This window comes from Pipistrellus hanaki (genome assembly GCF_964339955.1).
Source record: "Pipistrellus hanaki genome assembly, chromosome: 2".
Taxonomy (NCBI): domain Eukaryota; kingdom Metazoa; phylum Chordata; class Mammalia; order Chiroptera; family Vespertilionidae; genus Pipistrellus; species Pipistrellus hanaki.
In genome coordinates, this window is record NC_140504.1 from 194747033 (window position 1) to 194770955 (window position 23923).

Sequence of the window (23923 nt, forward strand, 5' to 3'; positions counted from 1 at the left end):
AACCCATGGATTCAAGAAGTTCTGTTAACCCCAAGCGGAACAAAGATATCTGAAACCTTAGTTTCAGATATCTGAAACCACACCAACATAAATCATTCTAAGACTGGTGAAACCAAAGACAAAGAGAAATCTTAAAAGCAGACATGGGAAAAAGGACAGTCATTGAAAGGGCAACAAAAAGATGGACAGCTGACTTTTCCCCAGAAATGATGCAAGTCAGGACACAATGGATCAATACCTTTAAAGTATTAAAACAACTGCCAACTTATAATTCGAAACAAGTAGAAATATACTTTAAAAATAAAAGTAAAACAAAGAAGTTTCCTCGGCAAACAAGGGAGAAATTGTCACCAGAAAGCCTGTACTAAAAAACATATTAAAGAGAGTTCTTCAGATATAAGGAAAATTATCCCAGAGGGAAACATAAAATTGTAGAAAGTAATGAAGAGCAACAGAAAAGGTAAATATGTGAGTAAATATAAATGAAAACCGACTCAGTAAAATAATACTGTAATGTCTTATGAGGTTTAAATGTATATAGAATTAAAATGCATGCAACAAAAATGCAAAAGGCTGAAGGGTTGTAAATGCAGTGAACTGTGTTCTAAGATTCTAATATTATCATGGAAGTAGTAAAAGTGACAATTTGTATTATTCCGTAATAAGTCAAGGTGCACTATCTCTTGGGTAACCAATAATGGAATAATAAAAAAGATTTTATTAATCAAAGGAAGGTGCTAAGTCAAGTCTACAAGGGTCCTGCTTGTCCCTACTCCCATGAAGCTCTGAGAGGACAGGAAGGGAGAGAGAGGCGTTTTACCCAGAGCAGGGGTGTAGCCTCAGCAGCTGAACGCATCAGGCATAGGTGTTGGTATCTGAAACCCTGAAGTTCCTTCTACCGTCAGCCCCTCTCAGCTTCCCAACCCAGGCAAGTACCTTTACCCAGGGCTCCTTCCTCCTTCTTTCCCTCCCTGAGACAAATCCCTGCTAAGGTGTTCCTGGCACTGTGCAAGAGGCTAAGCCTAGAGCAGTGGTCAGCAAACTGAGGCTTGCAAGTCACATGCGGCTCTTTGGCCCCTTGAGTGTGGCTCTTCCACAAAATACCCCGGCCTGGGCGAGTCTATTTTGAAGAAGTGGTGTTAGAAGAAGTTAAGTTTAAAAAATATGGCTCTCCAAAGAAATTTTAATCGTTGTATTGTTAATATTTGGCTCTGTTGACTAATGAGTTTGCCGACCTCTGGCCTAGAGAAATGAGCTGGGAACAATCCAGTCCTCAACAAACTCACCCTCTACTGAGACATAATTAAGCCAGAACTTCCTCAAACGTTAATGTGCAAACAAGACACCTGGAAATCCTGTAGGTGTAGGAAAGGCCTCTGCATTTCGAACACGCCCCAGGTGCTGCTGATTTGAGGACTGCACCTTGAGTGACAAGGACTTAGACGACTAAAATACAGGTGGGCCAGGGCTATGGTGACATTGTAGCTCAGTGGAGTACCTGGGATCTGACTGCAGATATATCAGACTCCATAGCCTGTGTATGCTCTTTGTTGCCTCCCTTAGGGAGAAGGAGGGGGGCTGTGGCGGGGGGAGAAGGGCATTTACTCCAAGCCGCAGGGAAGAACTTCCCAGGCTGGATGTTAGAGGAGGCACAGAGGTCTGCCTGTCACAGAGCAGGGCTGGGAAGAGCGCCTAATGCAGCAGCTGGCACAGAAAACACACGGTGGGGACTCTGAATGAGAAAGCCTGGCCTTTAACCCCATCCCACCTTTTGGACAGCTTACTTCATGGCGGTGTGCCTCAGTTTCCTCCATGGTAAAACAGAGATGATAGTAATAGCACCTGCCTCAATGGGTTGGTGTGAGAATTAAATGAGACGCTGTGCATATAGGGTTTAGAACAGCGTGTGGCAGAGAGCAAGTGCTGTTAGTCAATGTTAGCTCTGGTGATGACAGTAGCCGCTCCTGTAATGTGAGAGTCATGGGAGGAACGTGCCCAGGGCTAACTTGGCAGGCGACTGCACAAGGCATTGGGGTTACTGCCCAGCAGGACTGACAGATGAACTATCCAATGCCTTTGCTGGTGGGGACGGGCCCAGCTGTAGTCTCAGACACACGTCCCAAGACTTGGAGGACAACCAAAGCACCCATCACCCAAAGTACCCACCGTCCAAGCTCTTAGCTCGTGGTCGGCAAACTGTGGCTCGCGAGCCACAGGCAGCTCGCAAAGCTGCGGTCTGACCCCTCTGTTGACTAATGAATTTGCCGACCACTGGGATAGGAGCTTAATCACAAGGAACAACAACAGCCTGTAATTATCGGAATCCAGAGTCTAGGTCAGTGGTGGGCAAACTCATTAGTCAACAGAGCGGCAAACCAAGGCTAGCGACCTGCTTGTGGCTCGCAAGCTGCGGTTTGCCGACCACTATCTTAGCGCATCTCCTCCTGACTCTAGAAGGGCAGCAGAACACACCATCCCCATTACACAAGTAGGAAAACCGAGGCCCAGAGGAGTGAAGTGATTTGTCAACTAGCTTCCTGGAAATAGAGGAAGAAAGGAACTCCTCAATCCCTGGTTAATACTCTTTTCAGAAACGCCTCAAGCACCGTGGCAGGGAAGAGAAAAAAAAGAAAATCAATACCCAAGACCTCCAGGGCAAGAGTGCTGGGATTTCCTACCTCCTCCAGAGCTGTCATGCTCACTAACCATCAGTGATGATCAAGAAGAGGAGCCTCTGACCTGTCAGAGGGACAGCGAGAATATTTCCGGCTCTGCCCCTGATTTGGAAAGACTTCCCAGGGAAAAGGTTGCAGGGAGGGGGATCTGGGGATTATGGGAAAGAGGCACCTGGGAACCAATTCTCTATCCTGATATAGCCCTTCCCGGGTGTACGCACGGGCAGGCGCACACGTGGGTGTGGCCGGACCGCCTACCTAGTAGACTGCTTGGCCAGCATGGCCACGTAGGTGACCACGAAGCTCTGGAACTTGGCCCGCTGCTCCTCCCAGCGATCGTCCACAGAGTAGTAGTTGGGCAGGGGCGCTCCGAACAGGATCTCACTGCGCAGGAGGGAGCTCTTGAGGTTTTCCGCAGACAGGCCCTCGTCCACGTACCAGTAGAACTCGGGGTGAGTCATGGCCAGCTCTAGGGAACCTGCAGGTGCAGAGGTGGGGGGCGGGTGGTGGTGGTAGAGAGCTCAGCAGGTCAACTCCCACCAGCCCTGCATCAGGGTCATCCTCCCCTCCTCAACACCTCGCCCCTTCGAAGGAGATGGGAAACTACCCCTCAAGCAGCCTCAAACTGTTCCTAAGGCGGCAGAGGGATGGTTTAAGGGGGGCTTGGGCAGGTTCTAGGCAGATGAAGGCGGGACTGCAGAGACTGAGCCTACCCTCCAGGCAGCTCCCACTTAGTTGACATTTTCAGTTTTGTTTGAAGCTCAGCTAACTCCAAGGCTCATAGACTAACTCGCAATGCCCTCAATCCAGGCGTGTGCCCAAACCTCCTTCCTTGCCTGCCCTGGATCTCAGATCTCACACCCAACCCTGCTACCAACCCTTTCTCACGTGGCGCTCAGTCCCAGCCTGGCTCTGTCTCACAGCCAAGCCCCTTCTCATCCTCCTCCTTCCAGCCCCTTAGGTTCTGAACCAAAAGTCAACCCTTCCAATCAGCCGCTCCAGACCCTGTTCCTGGTCTCATTCAGGCCCCATTCCTTACGAGGCCCACCCTGAGGCTGCTTCAAACCCTGCCCCTTGCAGACCCCACCTCTCCCCACTCCCTGTCCTGCTCACCCCGGATGTCCGCCAGGTCCTGGCCCATGCCATCGTAGTAGATCTTGCCGCCCCGCTCCGTGGGGAAGAAGTAGGTCATGAGCGAGCTGGGCGGGGAGCAGTAGGAGTAGGAGCCGAGCGGCAGGTCCTTGAGCACTTCGTGGGGCTTCCAGCAGAACTCCCTGAAGCCCGGGTGGTCCATGATTTTGCGCTCGATCTCGTGGATCGTGACCAGGCGCTCGCTGGTGAAGATGTTGCGCTCCGCGTCGCCCCGGGCCAGGAAGATGAGCTCGATACGCCAGTGCGCGTGCGTCTGGGTGTTGGCGCTCACGTAGGAGCGAGAATAGTCCCACCGCGAGGCGCCCCGGCGGGCGCGGCTCTGATTGGCCAGCGTGGGCGGGGTACCCAGCCGGCCCCGCCCACTCTTGTCCCGCCCCTGGGTCACCGGGGCTTCGCTCTGGTTGGCTGCCACACCTGCCAGCGTCGATGCGTCTTGAAGACGTCCGCTCTGATTGGCTGCTGGCTTCCGGGCGGTGGCGGTGTCCCGCCCGGGGCCTGGGCCGCTGCCTGGGACCGCGGGGACGGCGCGCGGGGCCCGGGCCACCCTCTGCGAGCGGTTGCCGAGGTGCAGCTGCTGCAGCTGCTCCGAGATGAGGCGCTGGAGCGTCTCGGAGGTGAAGTCCGCCAGGTCGCGCCGGTTCCGCCCCCAGGAACCAAACTGGGACTTCAGAGCCAGAGCCAGAGCGTCGAAACGCTGGGAGGCCTCGTGGTTGCGGATCTCAAAGGCGTTGTAGGAGATGTCGATGTCCAGCGGCGGGTAGTAGAGGAACATGAAGGCCGACAGGGCCATGGGGATGCTGCAGCCCAGGAAGAGCACCAGCCCCGCACAGCACGGGTTGGTGAAGGCCCAGCCCAAGGTGCTCCAGAAGCCGGAGGCTGGCGGCCGGGAGGGCAAGGTCCAGCCGCGCCAGCAACACTGCCCCTCCGCCCCGGCGTGGGGGCCCGGCTTCTGGGCTCTCCGGAAAGCCTCGCCCGTTGCTTCCTCGTCTTCCTGCTCCTCCTCGAGCCACACATCCTGCAACAACGGGTCATCCTCTGAGTCCATCGCCTACGGAGGAGGGAGAGGGTCAGCAGGCTGGACAGAGCGGGAGGAGGATGCCCCGGGGCATTAGCCCTGCCCCATCATAGCCACGAACAAACACTGCAGTGGAATTGCATCGAGCAGTTCAGTTCCATGGAACTGAACTCAACCACACGTGCACAAAACATACATTGAGCAACTATAGAGTACCTTCTAGAAGAATGAAGGTAGAGGGAAAGAACTTGATCTTTGGAACAAGATAGACCCCAGCTTGGGTCCTGGCAGTGTGAGCATTGGCGAGACAGTGGACTTCTCTGAACCTCAGAGTCTTTGTAAAAGAGAGATGGCCATTCCTGCCTCACACGATTGGGGGGCAGGGGCAGGGTGGACGCGCTCTGCAGTCTGTGTAGTACTTTCGTTCTTTTCTGTCACATAAACAGATTTTTTTGCTCCCCCTTGGGGAGCGTAAGGTGCCCGGCCATTGCCCATGCAGCTGTGCTGGGGCCAGATGTGGGTCATGGCTCTCCCCAAGAACTCCTCTCAACACCCCCCACCCCGTCTGTGGGATGCTGCAGCTGCAGCCACTGTTTGTCAGGCTCAGACCACTTAACATGCAGCTCCAGCAACGGCAAACCTCTGGGCACGGGCAGGGGCCAGGCATCTGTCTCCCTCTGACTTGGGAACAAGCAGCAGGGGGTGGTGGCTGGCAGGAGAGGGCAGGGCCGGGCCGCTTGAGGACTCCAGCAGGGTGGCCTGAAGGCAAGGAGGCCTCCAGGCATCCCTGGGCAGGGCCTGTCCCCCTTGTCCTGCCTGCCCTCTGTTTGGATGGAGAGAGACTCATTATCCGGTTAGATGTCAGGCAGTGAGAGAAGGAAGCTAATTATGCCAGAGCTGGCTAATTAATGCTGTCTTTCCTATTAACATTCTCTGGAGTGCTTCATTTCAATTAGACAGTCTGTCCGGGTAGAGAGGGGGCTGCCATTAGCCCAGAGAAAGTGGGAAACAAGAGGGTGAGGGGAAGGAAGGAAACTGAGACAAAGAGACTAGGACAGGGGAGAGATCAGAGAGGAACTGGGGGTGGGGACGGGGATAGAGATGCAAATAGGAAAACAAAGATGAACAGAGTGAGCTGGGGGTTATGGGTGGGTGGGAGAGGAACTGGGAAAGCAGAAGGGAGAGAGGCCTGGCAGGGGCGGGACTGCTCCCGTAATCCGCACGGTTCCTCTCAATGAAATAATTAAACTTCCCCTCTGCGGCCCCCTAAAGAAGACACACTAACGGCAGAGGCTTTATCTGTATTAGCGGAGACTCCTGACTCTCTCTCCAAAGAGCGAAACCCCATTTGCACATGGAGGGGGAAGGAGGGGCCAGTGGAGCCTGGGTCCCATTCCCCGCCTTCAAAGGAAGCTGGTGGTGACCGAGTGGAGAGGGGCAGGGGCCACGTTGGCACTTTTCCTGGGGACTAAGTCCACCCCCCCATTCTCGGCCTCTTTTCAGGGTACAGGTTTACAATGCGTTCATCTGTTAGGGTGCCAAAGGCCAGGATTCTGGGTCTGTCACAGCAGCACGCCTTGGGTGATTTGGGGGCCCCTCACCCCACTGTTGCTCCAAATCTAAAGCATCCGGAAAGGCCTTACTCAAGTGTCACCTCCGCCAAGAAGCCTTCTCAGACCTGAACACCCTCCCCCTGCCCCCAGTGCTGGCGGGTAAAGGTTACTTAGGAATGGAGAGGAAGACTCCCTCCCAAGGGGAGCCTGGCTGGTGGGCGGGGTCTGACTCTGATGCCTCAGCCAACAACCCTCCTCAGGATGGGCTGCAAATCTCGAATTTGTCTTCCTTTCTCAATGACAGGAATTGATTAGATGAGCAAGGAGCTCCAGCTGCTGCTGGCCTGTCGCTGGCTGGGACAAAGAGCCGAAGACTGATCACACGGGACCGTGATCATGCCTTACGCTCTCCCGTTGGGTGGGCCCTTGGCGTAGGCTTCTGCTCAGTGACCAGCCCGTGTGCTCTCTTGCCATCTGTCCCTCCCTCTGCCTCTGTCACACACACACACACACACACACACACACACACACACTCAGAAGTCGTCAGAATTAAACTCCGGGCCACCCAGGGGCCCACACACCGAGGTGGACACTCATCCCCACCACAAGGTCCCCTCCTCTCGGGAAAAGCAAGAGGGGAAGTCGCCCGAGAGGCAGCAGCAGACCCGCAGAAGGAAGAACCTGGCCCAGGTGACCTCGAAAGCAGCCTAATCCCAACTTCATAACAGAGAAAACTAAATCCACAAATACATGCATTTAAGGAAACCCATTAACAGTGGTTCTCGCTTGGAGGATTGCGGGTGGTTTCTATTTTCTCTTTCATACTGTCTATTTCCACCTTTTCTGCACTGAGCAGGTACAGTCTTACTTTTAGAGTCAGAAGTAAATGCTACTTAAAAATAGAATGTGTGTGCATGTGTGTGGAAGAGGTTTTGCGAACGGCCTTCAACTCTTTGAGGAGTTCCTCTGATAGGAGAGAAACAAGCCAGGCTGGCTCAGGTGGCAGCAGGGGGATCCCCGTGGGAAAGCAGGAGGCCTGGTGAGAGTTGGCAAAGGCCCAGTGGGTGAAGGAGCGTGTAGCCTCCTGCTCCCCTGATGGAGTGTGGGCTCTTTAAAATGAGCAGGGCACAGATCGGGGCCCATGGGACCCAGAGGAGACATCTGAGGACGGCCAGTCCAACTCCTTCATTGGAGAAGGGACTTGTCCAAGGTCATAGTTCAGGGGCAGAGCCAGGACTCTTGGCTCGAAGGAGTGTGCAATCTGCTCCATCACCAGCTTCTGGGAGGAGCCTTTGGCAACCCCGGGAGAAGGTGACATCTGGACCCAAAGAGCCAAAATTGGGGAGCTGTTTTTTAAATATTATTTAAAAAATTTTTTTTGTTGAATTGATTGGCATGAGTCTGGTTAGTAAAATCACATAGATTGCAGGTGTACAATTTATAGCATCATCTGTTCATTGTATCGTGTGCTCACCACCCAAGGAAAGCTATGTGGAGGTCCAAGGAAGAAGGCATTCTTCCGGTCACAAGCCAGATGGACTTGGCCATCTAGACACATGGGGCTTTGGTGGGAGGCAGTGTCACCTCAAAGACACCCCCAGCTTCCCTCCTGGCCTGGCTGTTTCCAGAGCAGCTTCCCCCTCTCCCCGCTCGCCCCTCATGGGGATGAGGCCTCACCCAGCAGCCTGCCTGCAGCCCTGTTGACAACTTCCCTTCCTCTTTGTGCCCCATCCCAGCCAGGTGATGAAAATGCAATCCAAAAAATCACATTAGACATGCAGATTCGACTTAAAATACCTATATGTATCTATAATTTAATGGCAATTAGGAGCTCATCAGCTTTTTCACCCTGTCTCGGGGTGTTTTGCCGCCCTGATTCAGCTCTGCTCCTGGGAAAACATCTTGGGGCCTTTGGTCCTTGGGCTGAGAGACGGAGCGGAAGTTCAGAATGAGATATGGTGAGTTGAGCAGCTCCATGTGCCCCTGAATGCTTAAGTGTGTCCTTGTCTGCTTTCTGGGTACGGGTCTGCCCTGCGCTTCTGGTGATCCAGCTCGTCTGAGTAAGAGAAGGCAGGAATGGGAAGAGGAGGGTTCTGCTCCTTTTAGCCATCTTAGTCCTAGTGCCCTATTTTCCCAGTCTGCCGCCACTCAGATGCCCAGGCCAAGTTCTTCTTGGAAGCCCTGGCACTGCCCCTCGGGCCGGGAGGCTGCAGACGCATTGAGGACATGGAGGTCAAACTGGGGCAAAATCACACAGATGGGGTGAAGCCAAAAGCTCGGTTAGCTCCGTGCAGAAACTCTGGTCCCTTTAAGAGAATCGTAACACAATAGTGAGCTGTGTGCCCACGGTGTGCAAGTCCTCTGTCCACCTCTCTCATACTCACATCAGCCCTGCCAGGGAGCATTATGAGTATTCCACAGAGGAAAAAAACAGTCAGAGAGGTGAGGTGACTCCCTTGTGGTCACATATCCAATAGAGGTGGAACTAGCCAATAGATGTGGAACTAGCCAATAGAGGTGGAACTAGTTAATAGAGGTGGAACTAGCCAACAGAGGTGGAACTAGTTAATAGAGGTGGAACTAGCCAACAGAGGTGGAACTAGCCAATAGAGGTGGAACTAGCCAATAGAGGTGGAACTAGTTAATAGAGGTAGAACTAGCCAACAGAGGTGGAACTAGCCAATAGAGGTGGAACTAGCCAATAGAGGTGGAACTAGTTAATAGAGATGGAACTAGCCAACAGAGGTGGAACTAGCCAATAGAGGTGGAACTAGCCAATAGAGGTGGAACTAGTTAATAGAGGTGGAACTAGCATTTGAACCTCAGACTCACCCTTCCCAAAGCCCACGCTCTTTGCACCATTCCCAGCAGGGCTCGAGTTCCCTGAGAGCTGAGATGTCAGAAACCCACTGCCCTTCAGCAGCCCACACCATCCTCATAGGATGGGATATTACTCAGGCCTCGGCAATTCTGCTTTCAGCAGGTGACAGCTCAGGGCACGGTGCAAAGGAAGTCACCGGCTTCAGAAGCCTAGCTTCCCTTCGGCGGGAGCCTGAGTGTGAGGGTTAATTTTATGTGTCGGCTGGACTGGGTCAGGGCGGCCCAGACATCTGACCGAACACAATTCTGGGTGTGCAGACGGAGTAAAGTAGCTTGTCCTCCCTCGTGTGGGTGGCCCCATCCAATCAGCTGAAGACCTGACTAGGATAGAGCGGCTGAATGAGAGGGAACTCTGCTGGCTGCTGGGGCTGGGCCATCGGTGTTTCCAGACTTGGACTGAAGTGTCGGCTGCTCCTGGTCCTTGCTGCCTTCCAACAGGAACTCTCAGCATCAGTTCTCCTGGTGGTCAGGACCCCGGGCACAGACGTAACTGCACCATGGCTTGTCCTGGGGCTCCAACTGCCAGCTGCAGAAACGATGTCTCAGCCTCCACAATCATGTGAACAAATTCCTTCCATCCATCCATCCATCCTTCCATCTATCCATTCATCCATCCTTCCATCCTCCCTCCCTCCCTCCCTTCTTTCCTTCCTTCCTTCCTTCCTTCCTTCCTTCCTTCCTTCCTTCCTTCCCTCCCTCCCTCCCTCTATCCCTCCCTCCCTCCCTCCTTCCCTCCCTCCTTCCTTCCCTCGCTCACTCCTTCCTTCCTTTCATCCATCCATCCTTCCATCCTTCCATCCATCCTTCCATCCCTCTTTCCATCCATCCATCCACCTATCCACCCACCCATCCATCTTTCTACATTCTATTGGAGATCCTGACTAATACAAAGGGACATAAAGCATCCCAGAGGGCAAGTGGGGTGAAGCACGGAGCCCTCCTAGCAGCTGGATCCTAGGACCCTCCTAAAGTTTTCCTAAATCTACCACCCTCCCCTCTCCCCAGCCCTGAGAACACCTGCTTTGTGCTGCAGGTGAGGCAGGTACCTGCACCTTCTCCCATCAGACCTGCCCCCTTCCCCTGAAGGAATCCATACCATTCTTGGGGGCTACGCTGGCCAGCAGAGGGTGGGAAATTCAGAGGAATGCTCCTCCCCCGAAACAAAGTCTGGGCTTATTTACTGGGAGCCCAGGTGGGGGTAAGAGGGGAGAGAGCTGGGCAAGGGCTCTGGTCCTGCCCTGGACCCTCATTTCTCAGAGGAGGGCAGACTGTGGGGACAAAGCGTTTACAGGACAGATGGCCGCACGGGCTGACAGCTGGTGAGGAAGCTGTGGGCACTGACTCGTGAGCCCAGCAGCTCCATATATATCAGGCAAACAAGCTCCGCTCCCGCCAATACATCACCCGGGGAACCGGTCGGCACCAGAGGAACTAACATTAATGGTCACAACAGCCACTGAGACTGTCCCTGTTCCATGTGTTCCCTGGCTGGTGGGTTCAGGGGACCAGAACCGGACCCCAAACTCTCAGAGGATATACCAGGGACCCAGAGCACCGGGGCCTGGTTTTCAGGGAGAGGAGGGAGCTAACATGGATTTTTGTAGTCAGAGGGACCTGGGTTCACACCCGGCTCTCCCACTAGCTGAGTGCCTCGGGCAAGTCTCAGTTTCTGCATCTGTGAAGTGGGGATGGTGGTACCCCATTTGCTGAGTCACATGGTATGATCATCGTGAGCTTCGTAGTTGGGGAGAGGCCCGAATCTGGCCCTGGCTCAGGGCAGGGCTGACTCTCATTCTCTACCACCTCGACCGACTGGAGTGGGGACCAGTCACTGATGCAAATGCAAATGCCTGGGCCAGACCCCAGATCTAGCCAACCAGACTCGGGGGTGGGGGCGGGGCATCCCTTTACACCATCTCCCCAGATGATTCTCTTGCAGGTGGTCCAGGACCATTCTCCTCCGTTCCCAGTCTCCCCCCAGCATGGTCTAGCCTTTGCCCTTCCCCCCACCAGGGCTCACATTGGTTGCCCCCTGGCACTGGGAGTGGACTCAGCCTCCTGGATCTGTGTCCAGGACTCCTGCCTTGAGGTGCCTCTTCTTCCAGCCATGGGGGGAGAAATGATGACATTTGGACCAGGAGCAGGACTATGTTCTCGGGTGGGTGGGCACACAAACAGGCCACCCAAATCTGCCAACCAGCTCCTCCTGTTGGGGGCAGGCAATGAAAGAGAATAGAAGGCCCACAGCTCCCTGCCTGCCAGGCGCCATGCGAGGAGCTTGGGCGGGGAGCTGCCCACCCACTGAGCACTCTGTGTGCCCACTCAGCACCGGGCACTTTACTTAATGTCACTTCTGTTCCAGCTTCAGCTCCAGGAGGCAGCGTGGGGGGCTGGGACCTGAGCCTCTGCAGGCCGGTCAGAGCCCATCCTGCAGTCACCGCTCTGGCAGAGGAATCCCACCCCGGCTGGCCCACTCCTGCCCTCCTTTCCCACCCCTTTCTGCCTACACAGCTCAGGCCTCACGTCCCAGGCCTATCGGCAGCCTTGCATCTCTGAGGAAAAGGCAATAAAAGCTTAATAAAACCGGCAACATACAGAACTGTGAGTTACAGCCAACTCCTCAAACACCCCTTGTCTGCGGGGTCAGACGGTTCCTGAAAACCTTCACTGCCTGCCTTGGCCAACCTGTTCGGGCCGCTCCTCCCACCCCCTCACCCCCACCCCCACCCCACCCCCCAGCTCCGAGTCCCGGCCGCTGCCTGGAGTGCCCAGTGAGCCCACAGGACCCTCTGGGCCCAGCAGCCAGTCAGCTTCCCAGCCCCCAGATGGCCGCGTTAATAACAAATAAAAAGATCCCTGCAAAATAAGACCAATAACCACGGCCATAAAAGCCAAATTGGATTCCTTCCTGGCTGATGAGCTCCGGGCCCTCCTCTCTCTCCGAGACCCGATTAACAAACATGTAAAACAATTCCCTGGGCTTCTCTGCATCGAGCTCCCGAGCTCCCGCCAGCCCTTCCGGGGAGCTCAGGCTCAGGCAGCGGGAGAGGAAGAGGGATGGGTGCGGGGGGGCAGCCCACAGCGGCCCCTGAGGCTAGAGGAGGGACCCGGCCTGCCACCAGCCTGCTGGGTGACCCAGAGCACGTCACTTCACATGTCTGGATGGATGGCCCCCCGTCTAGAGAGAGATGCTCTCTAAAGTGGCTCCCCTTCATCCCTAATCAGAAGCTATTGTTGGGGAGCACACAGGGCGGGTCCTGCTGGACCATCACTCCGCGTGGCAGGTCCGATGACCAGTATGTGCCGGACGCCATGGGCTTCGCCGGGACACGGCAGGTGGCCGCCTGCCAGTTCTTAGCTCAGGGGGAGCTTCGGAGGCCTCTCTCCTGCTCCCCGAAGCACACCCAGGCACATCTGGGGGTCCAGGACGTTGCAAAACTCTCCTGGGTCTCACCCTCAAAGAGAAGCTTGAGGGTAACCTGGAAGCTCAGATAAAAAGGCACTTAGTGCAAAGCCATCAAGCCCCCGAAGGGGCCACCGGGACTGGTTTGGGTGGCGATCTGAGAAGGGACTGTACCCCCAGCCTCACTGCCTAGAAAGAAAGGGAGAAGCCTCAGGGCAAGTCTCCCCCTCTGAGAACTCGGGGCTCCCCCAGGCCCTGCTGCCTGGGCTTGTGGAGGGTGGAGGAGGCCGGCACCCGTGAAAGGAGCACCGAGAGGAGAGGCTGGAGGCTGCGCAGCCCCCGGGTCCCGAAGGCAGAGCCGCTTCCCAGTCACTGATCCCCTCAGCCTGGGCACTGAGGGCTATTGCATTGGCGCGGCACTGCAGATCATGTTCCTATAGGGTTCCCGTCTTAAGGATTATTTCCAATTTGCAAACAAGAAAACTGAAGCTAAGAAAAGGGATTTCTTTGAACCTGATTTCTGATAAGCTGATTCCTCTTCTCAGTGTATTAGGTTTTATTAGATTCTTACATGTTTGAAAACTCCCAGAATTCTAGAGGCAGCCCTTCCAAACCTTGCTGGCTTGCACACATGCACAATCATGCATACACTCGGTGTGCACATGTGCACACGCGTGTGCACGCGCGCGCATACACACACACACACACACACACACACGCACTCAGTGCCTGCCCCTAGAGTCATTCTGGCCACAGTCTGGGTACAGCCCATGTTGTGGGCAGCCTCCAGGGAAAGGGGGTGAGAAGAACATCAGGAACTGACACCCAACTTCACCATCTTGGGTGTCCAGGTAGAAACGCACCTTCTGTGCCCGCACAGGTCAGTGGCTCGGGGAAAGGCCTTCCTGGCTCTGTTGGTTGACAAGGAGAGAGGATATCAAAGCCCATCAGCCCCTTGGCACCAGGGGCCAGCACAGAGGCCCCTGCCAGGGTGGGTGTCCAACACGGGCCTCAGCCCACCCTCCACGATGCTGCCGCTGCCTAGAGACAGGGGTCAGGGCTGGAGCTGAGCAGCCCCAACCGGATGCCCAAGATGGAGGGCAGATCCCCAAGGACCACCCGCCAACTCGCCGCCTTTCCCACAAAGCACTTGGGAAGTTCAGGACCCCAAGAACTAAGAACCACTGGCCCTGGCCCCAGAGGCCAGGAGTGACCCAAGGAAGCTCCCTGGGCCCAAGAATGCCAGGCCCGCTCTGTCCCTGCTCAGTGACACGGTGCTATCCTATCTGGTGGGAACTTCCTTAGTCCTTCCACAGTAATGGGCTCTGTCTCCCGTCTGCTTGTGACCTTGGGCAAGTCTTCCCTTCTCCCTGCGGCCTCAGTTTGCCTGTATGACAAATGGGAGAGCTGGATTCAATGAGCTTTCAGGTACCTCCCAGTTCTGTCATTTGGAGGTCCCAAAGGGCCAGACACAGAATTGTGACAAGAGAGGAGGGGTGATAGGGCTGGGGGAACAGCTGGGAAGGTGAAGAGGGGTGCATATTTCTTGGGGTGTGGAAACTGCAGCCTCCATCAGCTCCAGTCTTTCCATGGCCAGGAGCCAGAGGAGCCCCGTGATTGGAGGTCTTGCAGAACAGAATGGGGGGTGCGGTGCACGGTAAGACGGCAAGGTTCAGGGGTTCATCCTGTTTCTCCCTGAGCTAAAGGGGACCCCAGGGGACAGGAACAGGACCCTTCCCTTTGTCAGAACTGAGAGCCAGGTCAGGCCCCACCCAATCCAGGCCCTGGCTGTCCAATCACCTCCACCCCATTCACCAACTCATACATTTACCCGTTCATTCATTCCCTTAGTCTTTCATGGTCTTATTTCCTTCACTGGTTGGTGCTTGCTTTATAAAATAAGGACTTTCTGTTAAATTTTCATGATCTTAACTTGCAATGCCTTGAAATCCTTTCCTCCCCAAGGCTCTGGGAACCTTCTCACCCCAGATCTATTCTCACGCTCATTAATGCCTGAGAATGCCTCTCCGCCGTCCTGTCTCTTTTCATCACCAATTCCTGCTGTTACTCGGGGACCATCTGCTCAAAGCCTGTGGAGGACGGGGTCGGAGAGTCAGGAATTCTCTCAGGGCACACGCAGCGGCTGCTCACCGGCATGCCCTTCGCCAGCCAGCCCCGCCCCAGCGTCCAGGGCTGAGAAGGGAAGGAGGGCTTTCTCCTTTACCTGCTGCCACTTCCCCGGAGCCGGTTTTCCTCTAGCTCAGCCCAGGCTCTCAGCCGGGGTCGCAGAGAGGAAATGCCGCCATTCTGCCTCTGTGAAGTCACTAGGTGATGCTTTAAAACCAGCAAATAGTCCTGGCTCGTGTGGCTCAGGCGGTTGGAGTGTCACCCTGTACACTGAAAGGTGGTGGGTTCGTTCCCAGTCAGGGCACACACCTGGGTTGCAGGTTTGATCCCTGATTGGGGCACAGGTGGGAGGCAACCGAACAGTATTTCTTTCTCATATCAATGTTTCTCTCTTTCTCTTCCTTCCTACCTCCCTCTTTCTAAAAAATCAATCCTATATGATAAAAAGCTAATATGCAAATTGATCAAACAGTGGAACAACTGGTCGCTATGACACACACTGACCACCAGGGGGCAGATGTTCAATGCAGGAGCTGTCCCCTGGTAGTCAGTGGAGTCCCACAGGGGGAGCGCCTGATGGCTGGCGAGTGCAGCAGTGGTGGCGGGAGGCTCTCTCACTCTGTGTCAGTCAGACATTCCCTGAGGGCTCCTGGTCTGTGAGTGGGTGCAAGCTTGGCTGAGGGAATGCTCCCCCCCTTCCCCAGTGCACAAATTTTGTGCACCTGGCCTCTAGTATTAAAATAAAATTAAACCAGCGAGTGCTTTCAACCAGGAATTTCCCACGTGGAAGCATATCCGGAGGGATGCAAGTCCCAGCTGTGTCTACATGGAATGAAAAGGGGAAACATCTGGATGACAGCCAAAAAGTCCTGCCATTCTGCCAGGTGTTGCCCACATCTGGACACCTGAAAAGGGATCTGCTTGGCTGCTTGGCAGTCAAGAGGCAACTGGTCAACCCACGTCACCCAGTCAACAGGGATGTATTGTAGCTCAAATCCTTACGTACAAATTACCCAGGTTACTGAAGGATCCAAAAGGTATTTTGGTTTCAATCACACTCATCTTTAAAGACCCAAATCAAGTTAATATAGAGGTCAGCGTGTGAGCGTCACTGGTCTTGTGGTGGCTGTGGTGGCTGTGGTTATGGCATCCCCGGGGGCCAGCTTGCCCGGGGTTTGATTCCTATCACCATTGCTCACTAGCAAGCTGCTCATCTCTCTATGCCGCTCATTTCTCATCCTTAAAATGAAATAATAATGGTGACTCTGCCGAGGGCTGGGATGAAGATGGGCTGAGAATACCTATAAAGCTCTAAGCCCGGTGCCTGGCAGATAGTAAACATTCAAAATATGTTGGCCATTATCATCATCATGGTTATCTTCGGGCAATCGCCCTGCAGAACTCTCCCGGCTAGGAACCTGAGAAACCCTCCAGGAAGTGCAGAGGCCAACACGGGAGGGAAGCAGGCAACACTCTTCCCCAAACATCGCGGGAACACGTTAGCCACAGCGGCTCCAACTCCAAGCCCCTCTGAGCTGCTTCCCCAGAGACAGGCAGATCACTGCGTTCTCCTTCAGGACAGGAGTGGCTTCCAGCTGGCAGTCACGTCCCTTTATTAACACGATCTGGCAAAGGACGCGGGGTCCAGGTCCAGCACGTGTGCCGGAGGCTTCGGGCAGTTGGCTGGACAGGCCTGAGTCTTCCCTGCTGCACCCCCTCCCACCAGGACATCAAGCCGGGGTGGGGCCGGGTGGGGAGACTCTCGGGTGTACTGCAGGCACCGTCGTGGGAAACATCCCTCCTGACCCTGGGATGACCACATGTCTGGGTCATGTCCTCTGAGTCCCAGGGGACACACGGGTCCCTCATCTACTTCTGGTGGGGGGCTTGGGGGACCCATCTCTTCTCATCCCTCACCTCCACTCGGGCAGGAGGTACCAGAGGTGGGGATGCGAGACTGGTGAGCTCCAGAGAGACAGAGGCAGGCTTCCCCACTTCCGAATGACAAGTGCCTGGCACACAGTGGGGCTGCTAGGCAGGCCCCTGGGATGGGGATTAGGAGAAGGCTTTTTAAACATCTGGGCACTGTCTCCTGGGACATCACGTCTGGGTTCCAACGAGCGCCCCCTGTAAGAGACCTGCACGGCTCCCACTGGCATCTACATCCAAGTCAGTCCTTCCTATTGTCCCCACCACCTCCTCATTCCCAATGGTCACGCTCACGGCGGACAGCAAGACCCTAATGTGCCCCCCAATGGCCCTCTCCAAACTGCCCCGGTCCCCACTCTGGGGTCCTCAAGGCAGGAAGCCGATGTCAGAGTCAAGCGCATGCCCGGGGTCTGCATGCCTGGTTCGGTCTCTCCCGAGTTCAGGGGGAAATACCCAGACCCATGTCCCCCGGGGACTGGCCCCAGGACCCCAGGATTTGGCAGGGACACCGCTTCTGCCGGCACAAATGCCAGCAAGCGACGGCAGGGCAGGAGGTGCCGTATAAATAGCCCGCTGCTGCCGTCTGCTCCTCCTCCCTCGGCGTTGCTTCCAAAACCTCCTTCTTCACCGCCAGAGTGAACCTGCTCGTGGGGGCCCCGCGGGGCCCACCTGCCTCTTCACTAGCTGTGTGACCTCAGGCAGGGGAGCCAACCTCTCCAGCCGCTGGTCCTTCCATTGGGAAGTGGAACAAGCACATTTTTGCTGCTGTGGGGATCACACCCATTAACACATGTAAAGCATGGAACGCGGTGCCTGGCATACGTCCTGTATTTGCTAGTGTTCCTGATGATGGATAGTTGGGACCTGGGACAGGCCACCGGGGTCAGGCTTGATGCTGAGGGGATGCGGAGGAGAGGCCCTGGGCAGGGGGAGCTTGCTGCATTTCCCCTGGGGGCATGGCATGCCCGTCTGGGACTCTGAGACTCAGACACTGCGGCCAACGTGTTGTGTGATGCTGGCAGCTCACCTGCCTCCCTGAACAACTTCCCCCCCTGCAGCCCTGGCCTCTTAGGAGTCCAATGGTCTTTTCTAGTCCCAGCCTCACAGGGGGACTCCTGCCTGAGCCCATCCCCCAGGCACACGGATTCCAGCTCTCATGGCTGGGGACAGAGCCCGAGATGCAAAGGTGAGGCAGCCAGTTGCGGTCCCAGCTCAGAAGTCTGGAGTCCCCGCCCTGGGCCGATGACAGATGGCCAGAGCTAGACTCAGGTGACAGTACTGCCCTTCGCCTCTGACTCAGGAAGCAGAGGGATTTACATTCACAAAAAAAAAAAAAAATATTTATTGAATGAATGAATGAATGAACGAACAAATGAACAAATACCAGAAATAATGCAGAGCCCTGGACAGGTAGCTCCACTGCTTGGCCGTCATCCAGTACACCAAATGATGGCGGGTTCGATTCCAGTCAGGACACATAGTACCTAGGATGTAGGTTCAATCCCTGGTCCAGGTGCATATGGGAGGCAACCAACCCATGTTTCTCCCTCCACTTCCTCTAAACATACCCCCGGGGGAGGATTAAATCTAACTAAATAAACTAATGAAGAGCACTGGGCACAAGAGGGCCTCTTCCTTCATTCAGATCAAAATCTGATCCCAACTTGGCCTCTTCTAGTGGGGCCGGCCACCTTGGGCAACCTCTGGACTCCCCTGACCCCTGGCCTTCCCATGTATTCAATGGGAATAACAGCCCACACAGCATGAGATGGTTGCAAGGTTAAGTGAGATGGGACATGTACATGTTTAGCACATGGCACATAGTAGGTACTCAACAAATGCAGCTGTTATTATCAGGATTGTTATTACCAATCTCCTAAGGCCCTCAGCCTTGTCTGGTGCCCATTTCCAAAGAGTTGCCACATGGATACGGACACGGAGTAACGGAGATTCTCCCACCTTGCACCCTCCAGCTGGTGAGGAGCGGGGGCGTGGCCCCCTGGCTTTCCGGTGGCCAAGGGGGAGCTCGCTCTCTGGGGAGGCTCTGCCACCCTGGCTGGACAGGTCCGGAAGCATCCATGCCTCCCGTCTTTGTGGAGCAGCCGGAGCATGAGCCCCACTGTTTGCCCGTGAAATGTGACTTTTGGAAAACATGCATATTTGTAAGTCTATTTCGGGCCAACACCGCTCTTCATTTATTTTCCCTGGGCCTTTCATGTGGAACCCGGCGAGGAAGGAAGGGTGTTTGCCAGACGTTGACTCTGGTCCTCCGGCAGAGATGCACGCGGGTGGAGGAGGGTGGGCCGGAGGAGGAGGAGGATGTCCAATGACAAGCCCTCTTCCTCGGCTGAGACCAACCGGCTGAGATCAACCGACAAGCAGACACCCCTGTCTCACTGTCCCAGCCCCCAGTTTCTCCATATGTGGGGGGAAGGGGGGGAGGAGTATAAGAGGTTCACATGGGGAGACAATTTCAAAGAGGAGAAAGGGAACCAAAGAGGCCAATCACTGAACTTCCAATCACGATGATGCCACCGTCATCATCAACACCGACAGTGCTATTATCAGCCACCTCCACCACCTCCGTGTGTGGGTGCCTATTTTTATGACTGGCCGTGGGCTGGCTGCGTGCCCATAGGGAAACCACCTCCTCCCTCAGCATCTCGCTTTGCTCCTCTGGAAAGGTGATTTCTGCAGCTCGTGGGGCTGTGGGAAGTGGCTGCTTAGCCAAATGGGAGCGATGACTGTCTTCTCTCCCATCCTCAGACCCTGGCCAGCTGCCCAGGCACTGCCTACTTTCGAGTCTTAGGGACTCGGGGCGGATTGCCAAGGCCGAACCCACCAGCAGGCCCTCTACAGCTGCTCTCAGCTAGTCCCTTCTGCGTGGTCATTGACAATCAGAGTTGGCCTTGGGGAGAAAGAGTCTTAGACAACTTCATCTGCCTTTGCATGGCCAGGCAAGTGGACGGGAAATGGGGGGACAAGGGAAACATGTCTAAACTATAGAGAAAAGGGCTTAAACCGTGACCCCAAGGCTCTGGGGATCAGGAGATCCAGGTTTAAACCTCTATTCTTTTATTCAATCATGCATTCGTTTGTTTGTTTGTTTCTTTGTTCATTTATTCACTAAGCATCCACCAGCCAGAAACAGTGGATCATACAGAGGATATACAAGCCGTGGAATCACTGCCTGCCCCAATGGAGGCTGCATTTCAGCTGTGTGACCTCAAGAAAATTACTTGACACCTCTGGTCCTATAAGGAAATCACCTGAACATCCCTTGTTCAGGGGACTCCACTAGTGGTGGGTGCTCTGAGGAAGGAGGAAGGTGCAATAAGCTCTGGGGTTAGAACCGAACACTTCATTCCCACCCACACTCAAGAGGCTCCTGAGACAGTCAATGTCCCACATTACTGGGGCCAACAAGAGAGAGACCCGGAAGGCCACCTCAACCTGCCCCATTCTTGTCCAGACAGGAAGCCTGAGGCTCGGAGAAGGAAATTCACTGAAGGACACCATTGATTTATGGCCACGCTGAGACCACGTCCCAGGCCTCCCCACTGGCACTCAGAGCTCCTTCCTCCACATCACGCTGGAGCCTAGTTTCTGGATACTAAGGGCAACAGCAGGAGCAGCGTCAAAGGGCAAGCCGGGGCACGGGCACCAGGTCCGTCACCAAGTCAGGTCCCCAGGGGAGTGGGGCTGGAGCCACTAGCTGTGCAATCCTGGCCCCTTGGAGGGACTGTGGGGACTCGGGTGCATCTAGCCTGGACATTTTCCTGGGGAGGGGGAGAAGCTGCTGAGGCCATGGGTGAAAAGGGCGGTGCGTGTGTGTCAGACTCCCAAAGCGGGGAGTAGGGGTGCAGGATCTGCCAGGAGAATGGAGTCTGCTCCCGCTAGGAGCCAGCTGTGCCCACATGGGAGTGGGCTGACGGAAGAAAGTTGGGGAGAGAGTAAAGGTGGCTGGGAAGGAAGCATTGGAAAAGGCAGAAGAAAGGGGGGAATGTGTGTGGAAGATAAACCCAGAGGAGGAGAACAGAGCAGGGAAACACAGAAAGTGCAAGAGGATGACACAGAGAGGGGCGCAGACCTGGTTGCAGAAGGAGGCTTGTCGGGGGTTAGGTCTGAAAAAGGGGGGCTCAGCAAAATGCACTCTGAGCCTAAAACCAAGATCTGGGAAGGCTGGGGTTCTGCCCACGGCTTCCGCTGGGCCGGCAGCTCCTCCCTCCATTTGGCAAAGGCCGGGTTCCTGCCGGGGTCTGCACCGGGTGCCGGGAGGGTTTGCTCTGGTTCCCTGCAGGAGCGGGACTGGTGTGTGTGTGTGTGTGTGTGTGTGTGTGTGTTGTGTGTGTGTGTGTGTGTTGGGGGCTCGGAGTCCTGGGTACCCCTGTGCGGACTCAGCAGTGAGCTCTAGAGTTGCCTTATTCGGGGTCTGGAGACAACAGTGAGGATGCTGCGGGGCTGCGGGGCTCCTGGGAAGATCCGAGCTTGTCCACGTGCGTGTGGATGGCCTGTGTGGACTGCGGGTGGACACGTGTTTGCGTGAATGGACTGTGGACCTGTGTGGGGACTGTTTGCGGGTTGTCTGTAGATCCGTGTGAGCGTGCAAGTGGGTTGGTGGGGTTTGAGGCGCTGCGGCCCCGAGAGGCGCTGTCCGCGGTGCTGACCCAGGGCGGGAGGGGAGGGGATCTCCGCCGCGCCTCCGGGGGGACTGCGGGGATCCGGCGTCGGTTTCCACGGCGGCAGACAGGGGCCCCGGGAAGAAAGCCTCCACCGAGGTGCCTTCCTAGCCTCGCTGCGCCCACCCCCGCCCCCGAGAGTTTGGGGGGAAAGTTCCCCCAGAGGCGGGGTGGACTCACGGGAATCGGCACCGCTGGCTCCAGGGATCTTCCCCGGATGCCCACCCACCGCCACTCTCACCGCCCGCTCTGCCCTGAGCTCCCGCGCGCCCCGCCGGACCTGCCGCCGGTTAACGGGCCCAGCACCCGGGAATGTCCCGCTGAGAGCCTCAGTGCGCTAATAGGTGGAGTGGCGGTCACGAACCTTCTCCTGACTCCTCCCTCCGCTCGAGCCCGGCCCAGAGCCCGATGCGGGGCAGGTTCGGGTCGACAACTTTTATGGACTCGGTCATCCACCCGCCGCGACCGCAGCCAGGGGCCGGCGGTCGGAAGCCGCCCCGCAGCCTGGGTGCCTCGTGCCTCCCGGACATCACACCGGCCCGCGCGGAACCGAGGCTGCCCGGGTCCGCTGGGAGTTGGTGCGGAGCTGGAGGACGGCTGCGGGGGACAAGCCCCGGGTCCTCCCGGGGTGGTGGGCTCCGAGGCCCGCATCCCGGGCCGGCCGGGGAGCGGGAGAACTTCGCACCCCGCCCCGCGCAGGCCGGGGTCGGGGCGGCGCGGAGGACCTGCCCGGCTCCTCGCGGCAGAGCCTCCCCCTGCCCACGCCCCGATGGCGCCCGGCGGCCGCGCACTCACCTCGGCGGGCCGAGCGGAGCGGGCTCAGCCGCGGGCACCGGAGAGGCCGGGGACGGCAGCCGCCGGAGGGGCGGGCCGGTCTCCTCGCGGAAGCCGCCGGGAAAAGCTCTTCGGGGCCGCGGGAGGCCGGGGTTCCCCGTCCCGCTCCGGAGCGCACAGCCCGCGCACAGCCCGGTGCGGAATCCGGTCCCCAACGCGCAGCCCGGAGCTCCCCGCGCCGCCGCCTTTTATTCGCCGCCCGCCTTTGTTTGGGTCTCGGCTTCTACCACGGGATGCGGGGGTGTCCGGGGCAGGCTCTGAAGCCAGGTCCCCCACCCCCAGGCATCGGCGCCTCCGGCCTCGGAACCGCCGGGCTTTGCATTCAGCAGCGGGAGAGGCCCTAAGCTCCCCCGCGCGCTGCTGTCTCCCGAGCCCGCCGCCCGGCGCCACGGTGGCCGCCTCCCCCCCCGCGGGAGCCGCGCGGTGGTACAAACCGGCTCCCACCGCCAGCAGCTGGGGCTGCGAGCGGCGCAGCGACCCCTGGGGGTCAGTTCTCGCTCCTGCAAATGGCTCCTGCCGGGGCCTCCTTCCCTTCCCCAGGAGTTTCTTAGGTTCCTCTCCCAGGCCACCCAGCCTTGGCAGGTCACCAGCCTCCTTGACATTCGAGGGCATCCCTGGGTCTCCCCAGAGGGAGATGCCAAGCCCAGGCTCCTGGCACCGTCCCTTCCTCCCTCCTTCTCCATTCACCTCTCTGGCACCAGCGCCCAGAGTCATGCCAGCTCCTGGCACCCAGTATCCCTCCAGCTCTAGCACACCTCTGGCCTGATACCCCTGGCCCGAGGACCACAGGAGGAGAAGCCAGGGAGCAGTGGCCAGTGCCTGGCCCATTTCTCTCCATCCGTGCTCAGAGGGCATTGGCATTGGTCTCACCCAGGGAGATCCAACAGGGATGCCCCTGAAGAGGACCAGCTGCCAGTCCCCAGCTGCAGGACCCAGGGAAGCCAGAAAGAAGGGAGGCCATTGCCACTGTTGTGTGAGGGGTGAGCCGGGAGCTTGTCCTACATCCGCTGCGTGTGTGCTGAGGGAGGAACAGGGAAGACTGGTGGACACATCCGTGCAGAAGCAAATGGCCTGAGGCAGTGTCCCTGCCCCAGCCCTCACCCCCTGTGTGCTCAGGGTCACCAGGGGGAGCCATGGCCAGCTGCCAGGTCCGTTAGGGCACTCCAGAAGCTCCAGGTGGCCTGGCAAACAGTGCTGGGAGGAGCTGCAGGCGTGAAGGGTGCCGCCCTGACCTGTGGGACCGGCCAGAGACCAGAGACCTCACCCAAGCGATGGAGAGTGTATGCGTCGCTGCCTCGACATCAGAGGCCAAAGCTGGCACCTGAGGACAAAGGACAGACCCACCACCACCAGCCAACTCCCAGCCCCTCCTGGCACATCTCAGAGGGGAGGCCGGGAGCGTGCAGCCCGGGGAGAGGGTGGGAGGAAGAACAGGAAAGAAAAGACTGGCTTTTCAGGGAGCAACGGGGAGACAGAGTGTGTTCCTGAGCCCCGCTGAGAGCAAAGCATTTTGTTTGCTGCGTGAAGGGCTTACTCTTTTCAGCTGGTGTGAAGGCTGCTGCCGGGAGCCTCCTCAAAGTTCCCCAACGCTCCTGCACTGGCAAACCCTCTCCCCCCAAACCCTCGGGGAGTGCCAGCGATGTGCCCCGCGGTTCCCCGACACCCTCCGCCCTCCA

General features: G+C 56.7%; 1 protein-coding gene across 3 annotated transcripts in view; it reads right to left on the bottom strand.

Moving 5' to 3' along the window:
* The window catches only part of DISP3 (dispatched RND transporter family member 3), a 44141-nt gene extending 21655 nt beyond the window's left edge, over nucleotides 1-22486 (bottom strand). Inside the window, exons 1-3 of one of the 3 annotated variants that reach the window (XM_084875295.1) lie at nucleotides 22209-22476; nucleotides 3789-4875; nucleotides 2934-3153 (exon numbers count right to left, since the gene is read on the bottom strand). In XM_084875295.1, coding sequence (XP_084731421.1) covers nucleotides 2934-3153; nucleotides 3789-4872 — 1304 coding nt within the window. In that variant the 5' untranslated portion in view covers nucleotides 4873-4875; nucleotides 22209-22476. Of the gene's footprint in view, nucleotides 1-2933; nucleotides 3154-3788; nucleotides 4876-5058; nucleotides 5317-22208 lie in introns of those variants that run through there. The other 2 variants (XM_084875293.1, XM_084875294.1) reach the window with 2 other exon arrangements.
* Nucleotides 22487-23923: the final 1437 nt, after the last annotated feature.